This window comes from Orycteropus afer, unplaced genomic scaffold (genome assembly GCF_000298275.1).
Source record: "Orycteropus afer afer isolate SDZICR_OR568_19922 unplaced genomic scaffold, OryAfe1.0 scaffold00082, whole genome shotgun sequence".
NCBI lineage: Eukaryota > Metazoa > Chordata > Mammalia > Tubulidentata > Orycteropodidae > Orycteropus > Orycteropus afer.
Window position 1 is genome coordinate 7,340,108 of NW_006921669.1, and position 15,744 is coordinate 7,355,851.

At 46.0% G+C, this 15,744-nt stretch overlaps 1 protein-coding gene across 1 annotated transcript in view; it reads left to right on the top strand.

Moving 5' to 3' along the window:
- TCF7L2 (transcription factor 7 like 2) overlaps nt 1-15,744 on the top strand; it is a 221,312-nt gene that overhangs the window by 191,610 nt on the left and 13,958 nt on the right. The window contains exons 6-11 of the mRNA XM_007941560.1: nt 2,634-2,766; nt 5,023-5,125; nt 7,183-7,269; nt 13,657-13,782; nt 14,365-14,524; nt 15,054-15,161. Of these exons, the coding sequence (XP_007939751.1) occupies nt 2,634-2,766; nt 5,023-5,125; nt 7,183-7,269; nt 13,657-13,782; nt 14,365-14,524; nt 15,054-15,161 (717 nt within the window). The remainder of the gene's footprint in view (nt 1-2,633; nt 2,767-5,022; nt 5,126-7,182; nt 7,270-13,656; nt 13,783-14,364; nt 14,525-15,053; nt 15,162-15,744) is intronic.

A 15,744-nucleotide genomic window follows, 5' to 3' on the forward strand; every position in this document is an offset into this window, starting at 1 on the left:
GGAAGGAAGGTTGGGCATTCCTACTTCCGTAGTGATACTGCCTCGGAAACCCAAGGAGGGGTCGCTATGAGTTGGGGCTGACTCAATGGCAAACAACAACAACAACAACAATCCTGTACTTACCATGGGCTTTAGGTTCTGTGCTAAGCTCTCTCCATGTATTCTTTATAAGTTATGGCTTGACTCATGATTACAGCTCAAGTCTCTGTGCTCCTCTGTGTCTATGTGATTCTCTGGCCTAGAAGTTCTCCATTGGGCCTGAACGGAAGAGCCAGCCATGGTGCTTAATGGGCAGAACCAAGATGCCTAGGGCCTGAGCCCAGACCTACTGAATGAGAGCCATACTGAGAGAGTCCCTAGAAGGGACCAGGGATCAGTATTTGTAACAAGCATCCTAAGAGATGCTTGGCTCAGCCAGGGTCGAGAACTGCAGATCTCACTGCCCATCATTCCACCTCCATCACAGACTGAGCGTCTTGCTTCCTTCCATCGCTGTGACAGTCCCTCTCTTCTGGCCTTTGTGTGGTTCTTCCTATTGGCCCTACTATTTTCCCCACACTTACTCTGCCCTGGTTTTCTTTGTCTGGTGACAGAGGGGTATCTCCCCAACAGATGGAAAGCAGTGATCCTAGTCCCTTCTTCCTAATGATCTCCACTCTGTCTGTCTGTCTCTGTCTCTGCCTCTCTCCACCCTACCACACAGTGGAACTTCTTGTTAGTTACTTCTCAAGCTGCCCCTGAGTATGTGGCTTGTTGTACTTGCCCTTGCCAAGACTTTTGACGGCTGCTGACTGGAGGGTTACTGGTATTCAAAGCTCCCTCTGCTTTGGTAATGTTTAATTTAATCCAAAAGGAGCCCTGGTGGCACAACAGTTAAGTGCTCGGCTGCTAACCCAAAGGTCGGTGGTTTGAATCTACAGGCACCATGCAGGGAATTAAGACCTGGCAGTCAGCACCATAATTTGTAAGAATCCGTACAGGACAGTTCTACTCTGTCATATAGGGTAGAGTTGCTGTGAGTCAACCCATAAAGATTACAGCCTTGAAAACACTATGGGCAGTTGTAGTCTGTCCCATGGGGTCACCATGAGTCAAAAATCAACAATGATTCCAAAATGGTCACTCCCAAGAGGCACGTTGGAGTAGCAACTGGCTCCTCTTTCTCTGTTGTAACCGTTGACTTCTTTTTCTGTAGGTGGGCCCCCCCCCCAACATCTTCTAAGAGCATGTTTTTCTTTCCAAACATAACCATGAAAAAGTTAAACGGACCTTTTAATAATGTCTTCCCCACAAATTACAGTGGTTTAAAAAAAAAGAAAAGAAAGAAAGCTTTTTACCATATTATACCCCTTCCTCACCCATTAAAAAAAAAGACAAGGGGAAAAAACTATAAAGCAAACTGCTCAGTGGTCCCTGAGCCCGGGAGGCGCTAGTGGGCAGCCCGAGAACCTGGTTGCTCTCTGAATGCGGCTCCTTTTCCTTGATGTTAATGCGAGTTGTGCCTTCCTAAAAGTAATAAAGGGAAATGAAGACGCGTTCCGAAATGAAACTTGACTCTAATCCATTCATCATCTAATACTAGCCTCTTTATCTTTGCTGGTACCTAATCTGGTTAAATGTCCCTGTTGTAGGATTTTAGTGAAAATCCTCTGTTGGGAATAGGGTTTTTTGCAATTGGATTACTCTCAGTAAATGGCCCAGTAGTTCACTTGTTTCAGCTTAATTTTTTCTTTGTGATCTTGCCGGGCCAAGTTACAGCACAGCATAGTGGAGGGGAGGTGGAGCAGGCTAAGTGTAGGCCAGGGAAGGGGAGGATAATTTGGGAAGGGCTGGTGGTGGCAACTAGAAAAACCTTAACATGCATGCCCTTTTCTCTGCTTCCCTCCCACCCACCCTTCCCAAATAGAAAAATGCTTGAGGTTTGTTTTCTAGAACTGAAATGCATACCTTTTATTAGCCCAATTCATCATCATCCAGTTAATTTATTGGCGGTCCCCCGTGACTTCCTAATGAAATTCCTAATGAATCAGGCCTGCTGTAATCTGCATAAAATATGCAGGTGCTTGCCTGGCAGTTTAGAGCTTCCTGGTGAAGTTCACACTCCCAACCACAGCACGAGGGGCTTTTCCTCCACGATGTCTATAATGGACTGTAGCACCCCCCCTGAAGGGACAGGGACTAGGAGCTGGGGATGTGGCAGGGTGGAGAAGGCGGCTGGGGGCGGATTTGGGCCCTGCTGGGTTTCCCTAGTCACCCATGTCCCCTGAAGCCTGCCCACCTCCTGGAGGTCTTGCTGGTGGGCTTGGGGTAGGAGATCCCTCCCACACACAGAGACACAGTAGGCCTGGGAGAGTAAAGTCCCCTGCTTCTGACTTACCCGCAGATGAAAAAGTGCCAACTTCTGGACTCCATGATGGGGTGGTGATAGAGAAGGTGCTTTAGAAGCCAGGCTCAGTGGGGAGGTCAAAAGGAAGCAGACCAACCTAGACAGCAGCCTTGCAACTGTTATTTTAAATGGATTTTGGGGTGGGTGGGGTTTGAATGCAGTTTCTAAAATCAGGGTGGGAGGTGTCAGGGGACCAGCCAGGCTGCAGAGACCAGCCTGATGGTAGCTTTGTCTGTTCTCCCAACAGTCGAACAAAGTGCCGGTTGTGCAGCACCCACACCACGTGCACCCCCTCACGCCTCTCATCACGTACAGCAATGAGCACTTCACCCCAGGAAACCCGCCTCCACACTTACCAGCCGACGTAGATCCCAAAACAGGTAGGCTTTGGGCTTGGGGGCCAAGAGCGAGTGTTGGTCCTGCTGAGGACTCCACGAGAAGCCCAGGGATGGGTGGATGGGTGGGCCGGGGGGAGGGCAGTGGTGGGAGGGCTCCCACCTCTCCCCTGGGTGTTGAGAAGAAAGCTCTTTGGGAAGCCAGAGCCTAGTGAGGGAGTGTATTCCCTCTGCATTTGGGGAAGTGCACTTGGAGTGCTGAGATCTTCTTGGAGAGCCCAGGACGCCTGACAGGGCCCCTCTTGAGAACCTGGCTGTAAATCACAGTGTTTCAGAAGCTGCTCATGGTTCCCACTCAGCCTCTGGGAGGAAGCAGACTGACATCCTGGCTCCCCACAGCCATGCTTCTCTTGGTAGTGGAGGGACTCTAGACAGTGACTTGTTGGGGCTACCTCCAGAGGCCACGTCTCTGGGTTCACCCTCCCCTGAAGATGCCAGGTACCATTAAGCCCGTTCACAGATGTAAAGACCAAAGCTCAGGATGGTTTCATTCCATCATGGAAAACCCAGTAGGGATCTCAGTCTGAAGTTGCCAATTTATCCTGTGGCTTTTACACTTGTCCCCTTTCTATCCCTCTTGCTCATCAACTGCTTTTTCCCCAAAGAGGAGAAAGAGAAAGCTGAGGGGATGCTATTCAAAGTGCCCCTACGGCAAGATTTCTAAACAAACCAACCTCCACGGCTTGTGGTGGGGGGTGGTCTTGGGAGAACGGCTAAGGCCAGGGTGTGTCTTTTTGGCCAAGGGGAGCACTGGCTAGGGGTTCCTGGTCCCCACTAGTTAATTAGAAGGAGGGATTTAAAATGGTGATGGGTGTCACTTTGGCAGAGGGAATTGTTCGGTTCCGGGCTGAGGTAGGCTGACTGTTTAGGCGGCCTTCGCTGCCCCTGAATGAAGCCACACATTAGCTGGTTTTCACCAGCCTCGCTGCCACTGAGCCCCCTTTGTGCTTGTGGGGACTCAGCCTTGCACTTGGATGGCTGGGGGAAGCCAGAGGAGGCCGCCAGCCGGCCGCAGGCTCTGCGAATGAATGGCAGCATCAACGTCTTATTTAAATAATGGTAGTACAGGGAATAGCTTTTAAATGGTTATCGTAAAACATATGATTAACGTCTGTGGACTGTTTACTTTTCCTCTGCGAACATTCTTTCAAGTGTGCAAATGGCTCAGTGTATGGTCCAAGCCCAGTTAATCTGTTTGGTTTTTATAATAGAGAGAAAGCAATGGCTGCATGAAAATGTCACCCAGGGAGACTTAATTTACAGATTAAAAGCTTCCTGAATGAATTAAAAAAAAAAAAATGAAATGGTTTTCATCCACAAACGTGCCCCTCGCTCCCTTCAATACTCCGCTTAGTTCCACGGTATGCATTTTGCTTCCCACTTCAACTGTGGGGATCACTTCCTCTCTGTCAGAATGAGACCCAGCCTCTTGCTTTCTCAGAATGGACCATGGGATGTGCTCCCACAAAATTAGTAAGGGTGTGGTGGCTTGTGGCTTCCGAATTCACTGACATGTGGCCCGTGGAGAGATGTGGGACATAGTCAGCAGTTATGGTTGAACCACACAGGTGACTGTCCCATCCAGCAAACTGGATTATTCCAGAATCAAGCCTTGAACATCTCCTGTCTCTTCAGTTCTGACTCTACCCTGGATAAAATGCCAAATGGATTTGGTCAGTTTCTCTTACAAGACATTTTCTAAAGTGAGAGAAAGATTTGCCAAAGCTGTTAACTTAAAAAAAAAAAAAAAAAAAAGGCAAGAGTAACCCTTCAAAAGCCATAGAGTAGCACAAAGAATATGCTAGAAATCAGGAGGACCTCCCAGGTAGTCATTAGAATCAGAAAGGGTAAATCGACTCATTGGGAGGGCAAAGGGTATTGGTATTAATGGATCACCTACTATGTGCCAAATACTTTACTTCTCCACACACAAACCCCTTTAGTTCAAATAATCCCAGCAATCACATTGGCAGAAATAAATGCCCAAGGTGGCATTTTCTCAGTTTTCCCAGTGCCATCCAGTGTATTGATCCATCTAGAACGAGGTAAACTCATTTTTCAAAGTAAAGCTGAAGGCAAAGGAGCTGACACTTCCCCAGAGCTCTCTGGATCATAGTTGTGAAAGGACTCCTGTGATAGGAGGACAGAAGACACCTCCGTTCAGCCTTCCCCATTGCATCCTGACAATTTCTCTTCCCTTCTCTCCCTGCTTTGTACTTAAAATGCTGCTTCTTCTCTCAGGAATCCCACGGCCTCCGCACCCCCCAGATATATCTCCGTATTACCCACTGTCGCCTGGCACCGTAGGACAAATCCCCCATCCGCTAGGATGGTTAGTACCACAGTAAGGAGTTCCATTTTTTAATTTCCTTTTTGTTTTTACATGGGCATGCTTATTATTTATTCTGTGCATGTGGTGTGTGTGTGTGCTTTGGAAGAGGGGACAGGGAGGGTGGCCAGTGGGAGGTTGAGGGGTGTCCTGTCGGGAAGCAGGCCAGTCGATAGCCATTCAGGTGGATGGTGTAGGAAAAAGCCCACTGACACTTGGCCCCTGAACCCGTTGTTCGCAGATGTTGTAGATTGCACTGTAGGGACAGAGTGCCCATAAGATACTTCGGGAATTCCGGAAGGCTCTGAAGGCTTCTGCCCAGTGAAGCTGATTATTGTTCTTCTGCTAGAGTCTGGAGCCCAAGCCTAGAGCCCTTGCACCATTGTAGAGTCCAACCAGAGTCCTGTCATTGGACAAGGCAGCTGAGTCATCGCTTTTAGGAGCTGCATATGTGGGGGCAGGGGAGCAGGAACAGGAGCAACCTGGTTCTGAAATCCATGAGTGGGAGCGGGGGCTATCATCTCAGAACCCCACAAGTCCCACCCCACCCTGAGCCTCACTCCCAGGGTTGACAAAAGCAGTGGCAGTTTTGTCTGTTGAGAAGCTGCATGTTAGGTCACCAGCATCCCTCTCGAGCTCTTTGCACGTCGACTGTTTCATCTGACGGTAAGGGATGGGAGTGGGCCAACTTAGACCCTCACTGCAACAGCATGGGTCTTCCTAGTGTCGCAGCCCCAGGGCCCAACAGTGCCCAGATAATCCAACTGCCTGTTCCAGTTTATCTTTCTGTCACCCAGTCTTTTAAAGTAATACCACCCATTGACTATCCTTAAATAACTTTAAAAAATGTGTGTTTTACAGAGTACGAAGGTCTTTATCAGCAGGCTGTGTATGTGTGTATGTGTGAGAGGTGTTTTGTGATCGTATGCTTTATGTCTGTGTTCCTCCATGTTTATCAGTGATCTCTGTTCTCTACAAAACACAGAACGATTTGTTGAATCCTGACAATAAAAACATCCTGGTCAAACCCTGAAATGTCAGTCTTGCAGAAGACATCATCTCATAGCCTTAAAGAATAAAATTTTGGATAATTTGATTCCAGTCCTCTCCTCCTTTCTCTCATGGAACAGATTCTATATTTTTGGGGTTTTCTTTTCTTCTTCTTTTTTTTTTATTAAAGGAAGAAAATACAACAACATGCTTTTGCTGTGGAGTAAGTAGACGAAATAACCACCCTAGGTGGAGGCTTGTGTTGACTTTTTTCCCTGTTTTTTGTTTGGAGAGTAGGATGAACCTGAGCTTGTGACCCATTTCTTACACAGGGTGGGCCATTTCTTGAATAGTTTGCAGTCATCCTTCACTGCACTCAGCTGATGGGGAGATATTTGAAGGCTAGATAAAAAGGAATAGCCAACTCGGACAGCCCTCTGTCAAAAGAAGTTGTGTGTCTTTCATGAGGATGCTATTTTGCATGTTGCTGTATTTTTTAATTATTGTAATGAGGTGTGATTGTCTATTGGTTACCCACAATTCTTCTTGGGGACTCTCCCCCCGGTAACTCTTGTCAACACTTGTTAATTTGACAAAAGGCTACAAATTAAGCTCTGTTAATTTAATGTTTTCTCACCAAGATCTAAATGCCGAAAGAGACCCGAAGCACAACTGAAGTCCTTTGATTCACTGTACTTTATTTTGGTATAAATTTACATTCATTATTGTTTTCCTTTGGATGTGTAGCCCTCAATTAGTGTGATGGCTCCATTAAAGCAAGCGAGACTTCGCCTTTAATTATTACAACAAAACACCTAGTTTCAGCTTGGGGAGAGGGTCTCTATTGACATAAGCAGAGGTTATAAAATTTAATTAGCCATTCCTATCAGATTTATGGCATTCAAATTGTTCTGTGTTTCTTCTCTTTGATCCTTCCTGTACAATCCCCAAGATTTTTGTTCTGATCAAATGAGAATAAAGCTTACTGTGCAGAGAGAACTTTTCCCTTTTCTTCTTCTTCTTCTTCTGCTCCCCACCCCCACCCGTGTTTTCGCACTCTCACTTTTTACCCCCCTTTCTAGGCAAGGTCAGCCTGTGTATCCAATCACGACAGGAGGATTCAGACACCCCTACCCAACAGCTCTGACTGTCAACGCTTCCATGTCCAGGTGAGTTCCAGGAAGTAGAGCCTTCAGCCAGGGCTGAACCTTCTGGGAAAGTTCTCTTGACCTCCCTCCACCAGGCCGTCTGGGATGGCTGCTACCAGTGCTGTAAAATGATGCTCCTAGAGCAGTCCTTGCCTTGGACTTCCAAGGGAGGTGATATCTTTTTAGGTCTAATATTTGAGTCTGTTTAATTAAGCAAATTTTTTTTTTTTTTTTTTAATTAACTAGGCAAGAAGAAACAGAGATGAAGAACTTTTTTTTAAGTGTCTTTTCTCTGTTGCCCTGTCCTGAGTAAGAAAGGAGAGGGTGTAAGTAATTTGATTATTACACAAAAAAAAGAGTTTGAGACAAGGTTACTGATCTCACCAAAGCTCAGACTCGTCATGTTGTTGTTAATGTGCCGTCGAGTTGGACCTGACTCATAGCGACCCCTCCTTGGGTTTCCCAGGCAGTATCGCTATGGAAGTAGATGCCCAACCTTCCTTCCGAGGAGTGGCTGTTGAGTTTGAACCGCCAACCTTCTGGTTGGCAGTCAAGTGTCTTAGGCACTGTGCTACCAGAGCTCCTCAGACTCATCATAGAGAACGTGAAAGGACAGGCCCCCCCCCACAAAGTAGTGACTAATAAAAATAAAATGTTAGCCACATTTTAAATTTCTAGTGGTCACATTTAAAAGAAAAAATGGTGAAAAGAAACAGGTGGATTTTTTTTTTTAAATACTTATTCTGTAATATACAATTTGCCATTAAACCCATGTAAGTGAAGGTATTTTTAATAACAGTTTTGTTTAACTCAGTATATCCAAAATACATCATTTCAGTGTATAGTCACTGTAAAACATTTCCAAATAGATGTTACTTTCCTCTTCTGGTACTTAGTTTTTGGAATCCAGTGTAGATTTTATCCTTCCAGCACACAGCAGTTTAGATTAGTGCTCAACAGCCAGATAAGGCTGGTGGCTACCACATTTGGCCTATGTAGCTGTAAATCTTTTACATTTTTTTTTAAAAAATTAAATCTTTTAAGAATTAAAACATCTTGTGTTGTTAAAAAATAGGTATAAGTGTGCATTCATATGTGTTTATATCGAAGCATATAAATACCTACAACCTTTGAATCCCCGTATTCCCTATTTCCTAGCTCTGATTAATTCTGGCTAATTTTTCAGGGGCTGCTAGTTTATTTACAAACTGGTTGGCAGCGGTATGTTTAAGTAGTCACTAATTCCTCCTAATGATAGTTTTATCTTCTGTTCATCTGATTTTCAGTCAAGTTAATTAAATCGGTGGAGGTTTAGACTTTCCTGATGGACCGGAGCAACTAATCCATTTTGATGATGGCACATAATTAAATTAGCATGCATTACATGGCAAAGATGCTGTCCCCGGCCTCCTCCCCCAGTCTCTGTGGGCAACATGGGAAGCCCAGACCAAAGGAAGGGTTGGAAGACAAGCCACAGGGCTGCTTACCTTTCTTACAAACAATGATTTTGGTGGGGGAGGGAGCAACAACCACAATCATCAATGCAAACGAATATGTAATATTAGCAATCATTCTGTCTTTATTGTATAATCACAGAGATGTATTTCCCACCTTCCTTCCTCGGAAGGAAGGATGTTCAATCATCTGCCTTTCAAAATCCACACCGATACCAGTTAGGTGGGGACAAATGCTTGTGTGTCTTCTTCACTGTGAAGAGGAAGGCTGCATTCATTAAATAATGTCATCACAACCTGCTAAAGCTTGGAAATGAATGGGGAGTCTCCCAGGAGGAGAGTGACGTCTGAGTGGCTCAGAACCCACAGCACATCCACCCTCCAACCCAGCATCTGTCTAACCTACCTGCTTAGTTTGCATGTTTGTTTATTGGGTGGATTCCAGAGGTTAAAAGCGGCAAAGTACTGGCAGGATAGAGGTTGGGGTTAAGCTTATCAATTGAATTATCATTAGGAAGTGAGTCGATGGCTTATAGGTGGGCAGGGGTGTGAGAGGAAAGGATGATGGGAGGAAAGGTGAGGGTGCGAGGTGCAGGGGAGGCAGCCGATTCCCCAGGTAGGCCTTATGAAAGGTAGCTGGTTAAAAGCGTATACAACAAATTAAATACATTATTGTGGTAATGGGGCGACAGAAGTATAGGTCTATTATACTTATGGCAGTTATAGGAAATGTAGGCAGCTTGCCCTGTTCCCGAACACCCTTTGATATTCATTCTATTCAGCAGCGGGGCCAGGACTTCTCAGAATTAAGTGATGGGTCATTATACTTTAAACACCATGGAGAAGCCTAGATTGGCAATTAAACAGCTCTTGCTGACACTCACTTGTGCCACCCTGTGACCCCCTTTAGATTGAGATGTTGGAGCTCCGGGCCCTCAGCCTGCTAAATTGGTGCAAGGCTCCTCTCCTGACGAGAGCGGGCTCTGAAATCTGCCGGCTTCAAAGAGAGCAAGATCATGTATAAACCATAATGTGGGTGCACCGTGACTCACAAAAAATAAGGCAGGAAGAGATGAAATGTTACAAGTGCAAGGGGGAAAATGAGAGGATAATGACGAATGGAATGCAACTCAGAGCAGGACTGTTGCACAGGAAAATGCGTCCTGCCGCTTGTGCATAAAATCAAGGCCGGCAGGTGACATCCCGTTAACAGAAACATGTCAACAGTGAAGCAAAGTGAGAGTGAGTAAGAGAGAAGCCCCTGAGACAGCCAGAAACAAAAATTAGTTGTCCTTAACAAGTAAAGGTTCATCATTATATTCTGGCTTGGAGCCATAAAAGCAGATGGGGGTGTATAATGAGCTGCTTAGAATTTTTAGGGTGTTTATTGCATTTCACGAAATAGTTGTCTACAGAAAGGACTTTTGTATGCGAAGGTGTGCATCCAACCCACACGCAACCCCACAGAAATACAGGCTATTTCTCTGCTCTGTATGTTTCAGGAGTACGAATATGGTGGGCATAGGTATGTGGGGTTGAGTGTTGGGTCTTGGTGGCTGTGCTTGAAAATTTCCGCCACCCCCAAACGTGCTCCGACGGTGGCGTTTCCCTGTGGTATTTGGAGTACGCGCGCTTGCACACATACACACGGTGCTTTTGTCGCTCTCCCTCCCTCCCCCACCTCCTCTCAGACGTCTGTACACATATTCTCATTCTGCAGGAAGGGAACATATGTATTTGAGGAATGTCAAGCTTTTAAAATTCACAGTAAAAGCTGCCACTCCACCCACAGCTTTACCCAAGGGCTTCCAAGAACACATGTTCTTAACTTAGGTTTCCTCTGAGGCCTTGGAGCAAGGGGAAGGAACTAGAGTAACCCAGGGGCCCCCGGATCTCCCAAGGGCTTTCATTTTTTCTTTTTGGTAGTGGGGAATGGGATGGGGGTTATTTGTTTTAACATTCCTTTTGTTTTTTTATTTGGACACCCTAAATGGACTTGATTCTTATTTTTAAAAAAGCATGCTATTGCTACCAGACTTTGAACACTGGCTTTTTGTTGTTGTTGTTGTTTGTTTCTGAAACATAAAACTCTTCATTAACGTGACCAAAATGCTAACATAACGCCTAAAAATTAAATTCGGTTTCTTATCAACCGAATGTAATTGTTCAAACATTGGCTTTAATTTTAAAGGCAAAGAAAGACAGGAGAGGGCCCTATCAAGGTGTAATTTCGGAGGCACATGTCCAGGTTCACTGCACACCCTTCAAAACTCTGCCTTCTTCACTGATATTGTCTCTGATGATCTGTGTACTCTTGGTGCGCACTTTAATTTCTCATCATTTCCAAATTAACACTTGTTACATTATTTTGATTAAATGGAAACTATTTTCATCTCCAGCTTACCTTGTAGGAATGGGACTACAGCCACAAATATATAGAGGTTTGACAGAGGCTATTTCTACATATGGTTCAATATCTATTGCAAATACATCCATGAATATAATAGAGCATACAGGGTGCGAAGTTAGGAAAACTTTTTAGCCATAATCAACACCCTGAAGAAATAAGTCGCTGGACCTGGGGGTTTGGGACCATAGTCTTGGGGGCCACTAAGGTCAATCAACATATAAAACAGTCTACAAAGACAGTAATTCTGCATTCTACTTGGATAAGTAGCAATTTGACCCTTAAAAGCTAAGGTGCAGCTGTTGGTCTCTCCGTGTCGGGAGCATAGAAGAGTGAAGAAAATCAAAGACAGAAGGAAACAATTAGTCCAAAGGACTAACAGACCTCATGAGCTCCAGCCTCCATGACTCTGAGACCAGAAGAACTAGATGGTGCCTGGCTACCACTGCTGGCTGCTCTGAAAGGGATCACAGTGGGAGGTCTTAGATAGAGCGGGAGAAAAGTGTGGAACAAAACTCAAAATTGTCATTAAAAAACCAGGCTTACTGGTCTGATAGAGACTGGTGGAACCCCTGAGACTATGGCCCTTTGACACCCACCCATCAGGCCTGGAACTAAACTCACCTCGGTGGATCAGCTTTCAGCCAAATATTAGACAGATTTATAAAGTGAACAGTAACACCAGGGAGGTACTCATTCCTTAGACCAGTCAACCACATGAGAGCAAAAGGGCGGCATTTTCCCAGGGATAAAGCTCAAAAGTCAGGAAAGAAGGATGAAGGGTCAACACAGGAGAGTGGGAAGAGTGCTGTTGCATTGTGAGGACTGCCATCAGTGTTACAAAACAGAACGTGTGTGAATTGTTGAATGGAAAACCAATTTGGTGTGTGAACTTTACCCAAACCACAATTCCAAAAAAAAAAAGAAGAAAGAAAGGCGAAAAAGAGCCTGGGAGTAAATGTAGAATCTTCTTTAAACAATTCTCATGAGAGAACCCTCGTTAGTACTTGACGGCACCTAACAACAGTAACAACAGTGTCTCTGGTTCCGGTACCAGGACCCAGCATAAGATCCAGCTGACTCAGTTGAAAATAAAGACCCTGCAGAGTGGGCTGTGAAGAGCGGGTGTTATTCCTGGAACGGCATGTGAGCTGTCTTTGGTTGGGATTTATTAAGCATGGCGGGTCCATCATCTATCTGGAGTCCTCTTCACCTGACCAGCTGCCATTTTCTTTTCTCTTAGGAGTCTATCTTCCATGCCTCTGCCCCACTGCTCTCTTCAGAAGTAGTAAGTTAGTTTAAGAGAAGTGATGCTTCTAGCCCAGTACAAACCATGGTGACCCCAAAGCATATCAGAAAATGGGAAAGCTGTTGGTTAGAACCAGTTATCAGTTTGCACGTGGTGGAAAGTTCTCTGAATGAGTTCTTTATGTCCTGGCTGATGTCCATGGCTGAGAAATGCCCATTGAGGGCTGAAAATGGGTTTCAAAGAACTTTGCTAAAATGAGTAGTGCCAGACTAGGAAACAGACATTATCATCATCATTTAGCAGGACTTCTAATACACAGACAACACATTAAGTGAAAATCATCCAAAAATCCTAGAATTACAGAGCTGGAAAGGACACAGCCATTGAAATTTAAAGTTTCATTTTTGTGTGTATGAAAGTACTGTTTCCTTTGCTGCTTTCCATAAAATAAAAACCAAATCCATCCAACCCACTGCCATCAAGTTGGATCCGACTCATTAGCGACCCCTCCTTGGGTTTCCCAGGTGGTATCACTACAGAAGTAGATTGCCCAACCTTCCTTCCAGGGAGTGGTTGGTGGGTTTGAACCGCCAGCCTTCTGGTTAACAGATGCCTTAGGCACTATGCCACCAGAGCTCCTCCCATTTCCTCTTTCCATAAGAGGATACAACTCATCAAAAATGTTAGTAATTTATGATGCAAACCAAAATGGAAATACTGGCATTTCCTCCCACCTTTATACCTCACACTGCCCTCATTCTCGTCAAAACAATGGGACCAAGAAGCTAAAGAAAAAGAAAAATTTGCCTGCGTTCATCAACAGGATGAAGCCTAATGAGGCATGCCCAGCATTGTTTAAAATCTGTGTATGCGTTAGCCATGTCAGTATTTTATTTGCTGGCAATGTACAACACAAGATACCTCTTTCATTCTGGAGCTGGTTCAGACTTAGGAAATCGTCTTCTCAGATGCCACAAAAAAGGGCTTGAAAAGAAAGTGGACGTGCGATTACCACCAGGTAGTCTAAGCCCATTTTTCCGCTCAAGTATGTCAGTTAAATTTGTCTCTTGCTAATGTCTCGTGTCAGTAGCAGTAACAAAAGGGAAGATTGGCTTTAATGACATTATGAGAATCATTATGTTTAACTTACTGCTAATTAATGCTGACAGGTTTCATATGCCTTGGGTTGCTTTCATGTGAGTGCCACGTGCTGTGTATATACTTTTTTATCTGTGTACACATCCCTCCCCATTCATTCATGTTTATTCTGACGATTTACACAGCTTTCTGTCTTCCAGGTTCCCACCCCATATGGTCCCACCACATCATACTCTACACACGACCGGCATCCCCCACCCGGCCATAGTCACACCAACAGTCAAACAGGAATCCTCCCAGAGTGACGTTGGCTCACTGCACAGCTCGTAAGTGTCACTCTTTGGAGTGCTTCCTTCTCCGCCAAACGGCCCAGTGAGCCCAGCAGAGCCGCCGTGGCTGTGGGCTGGTGGCTCTCTGCCTAAGGTTGACTCGGCTTGATAGGAGTCCAGTAAGCACCCAGCCTTTCTGAGGCCTAGGGCTCCTTACAAAGAGGGAGAAAACGGATCCTGGCAGTGTTTCGCTGAGTGTATGTGCTGTGGGGTAGACCAGAACTCCCTATTGTGTGCTTGGTTAGACTGGGATTTGTAGCTAGTTCTCTGGATTTTCACCCTGTAATAGAACGTTTGAAGTTTTTGTTTTCAAAGAACGAAGTGGAGAAGAACCATATGCTTTCTCCTTGGGCTTGGGAAGAAAATTGGATATTTGTAAAACTTGAGGAAGTGATTACAAAATCCCTCTCTTCCTCACAGCCTCCCCAGGCTGTTTGTGTTCCATTTTCCAAGGTGGGGACGACCACAAGTGGAAGTGGGCTTTTTGTTCAGAACTGCCAGGTTTGGGTGCAAGGAGCCAGCAGAGAAAGTTGGACCACGTAACACTCAACAGGGTTGTGTCTCTTTGTCTCTACGCAGAAAGCATCAGGACTCCAAAAAGGAAGAGGAAAAGAAGAAGCCTCACATAAAGAAACCCCTGAACGCATTCATGTTGTATATGAAGGAAATGCGAGCAAAGGTCGTGGCCGAGTGCACGCTGAAGGAGAGCGCAGCCATCAACCAGATCCTCGGCCGGAGGGTAGGCTCTGGGTGGGAGGAGGGCAGTGTGCACAAGGGGGTCTCACGTGGCGTGCAGAACGGCCCTGGCCTCCCTTGTTCAGAGCGTCCTTCCAGCCCATTCCGATTCTCGTAGTGCCTTTCTTGAGTCAGACCTGGAACTCTGCATTCCAGTAATGCTGAGAGCATTCCCTGATCCCGAGAGAGGGCAAACGACAGTATAAGTGGACAGTATAAGTGACAAGTCAAGCTTTAGGCCAGGTATTCCTGTTAGTGCCAAAAAATGAGAAGCAGGTGCTGGCGGGTCGCCTCCGTCACATGGCAGTGCATCGTGTGTCAGAGTGGAACAGGGCCCCGTGCTGCTTTCGGGGCCCTGACCTTGAGGACGCAGATTGCTGAGCCTTTGACGCAAGCACCTGGCAAACTGTCGGTGTCAGAAGATGGTAACGGTTTTGGATGGGCTCGCCTGAAAAAGCCCCGCATTTCTCCATGCCCTGGCTGCAGTGTGTGTGTGACGTTTTGTGTGTTTGTCTTCTCCCTGTGCCCCCCAGTGGCATGCACTGTCCAGAGAAGAGCAAGCGAAGTACTACGAGCTGGCCCGGAAGGAACGACAACTCCACATGCAGCTCTACCCCGGCTGGTCTGCACGGGATAACTACGTAAGTGGGTCACGCGTCTCAGATTTACTGCCCGTACGGATGTCACTGTGTGTCATGGGCATGAGGAATGGTAACTACTGACTCATCAGAACCATGTGGCCTGCCATTTCTGGGACTGTTAGCACAGGACTAGAGGGCCTTGGCCTCCATTGTGGCTCCAGTCAGCACTGCCATCGTACCTCAGAGAAGTCAGAGGATGCTGGTGTTCCAGGTGCCAGCTCAGGACCAAGGAGGCCAGCGTGAGGCAGTCTACACCCGTCCACATCTTTGATCCTGTGGCTCTAGGATTCACCCAGTGGGGCACATGAGCGCCAGCTTAGCTTCCCTGCATTCCCCGTGGTGGCGTGGCTTTACAGGGAAGACCTATATATAGGGATGAAGGGAGGGTTTGATTTCTCCGAGGTCTTCCAGCAGGGTCTTCACCTGTAAGAGGGGAAAACAAAACAATTATTTTATACCATGGTACAGTAGCCTAAGGCGTCTGACTCCTAACCAGAAGGTTGGCGATTCAAACCCACTAGCCACTCTGCGGAAGGAAGATGGGACAATCTACTTCAATAAAGATTTACTACCTCGGAAACTC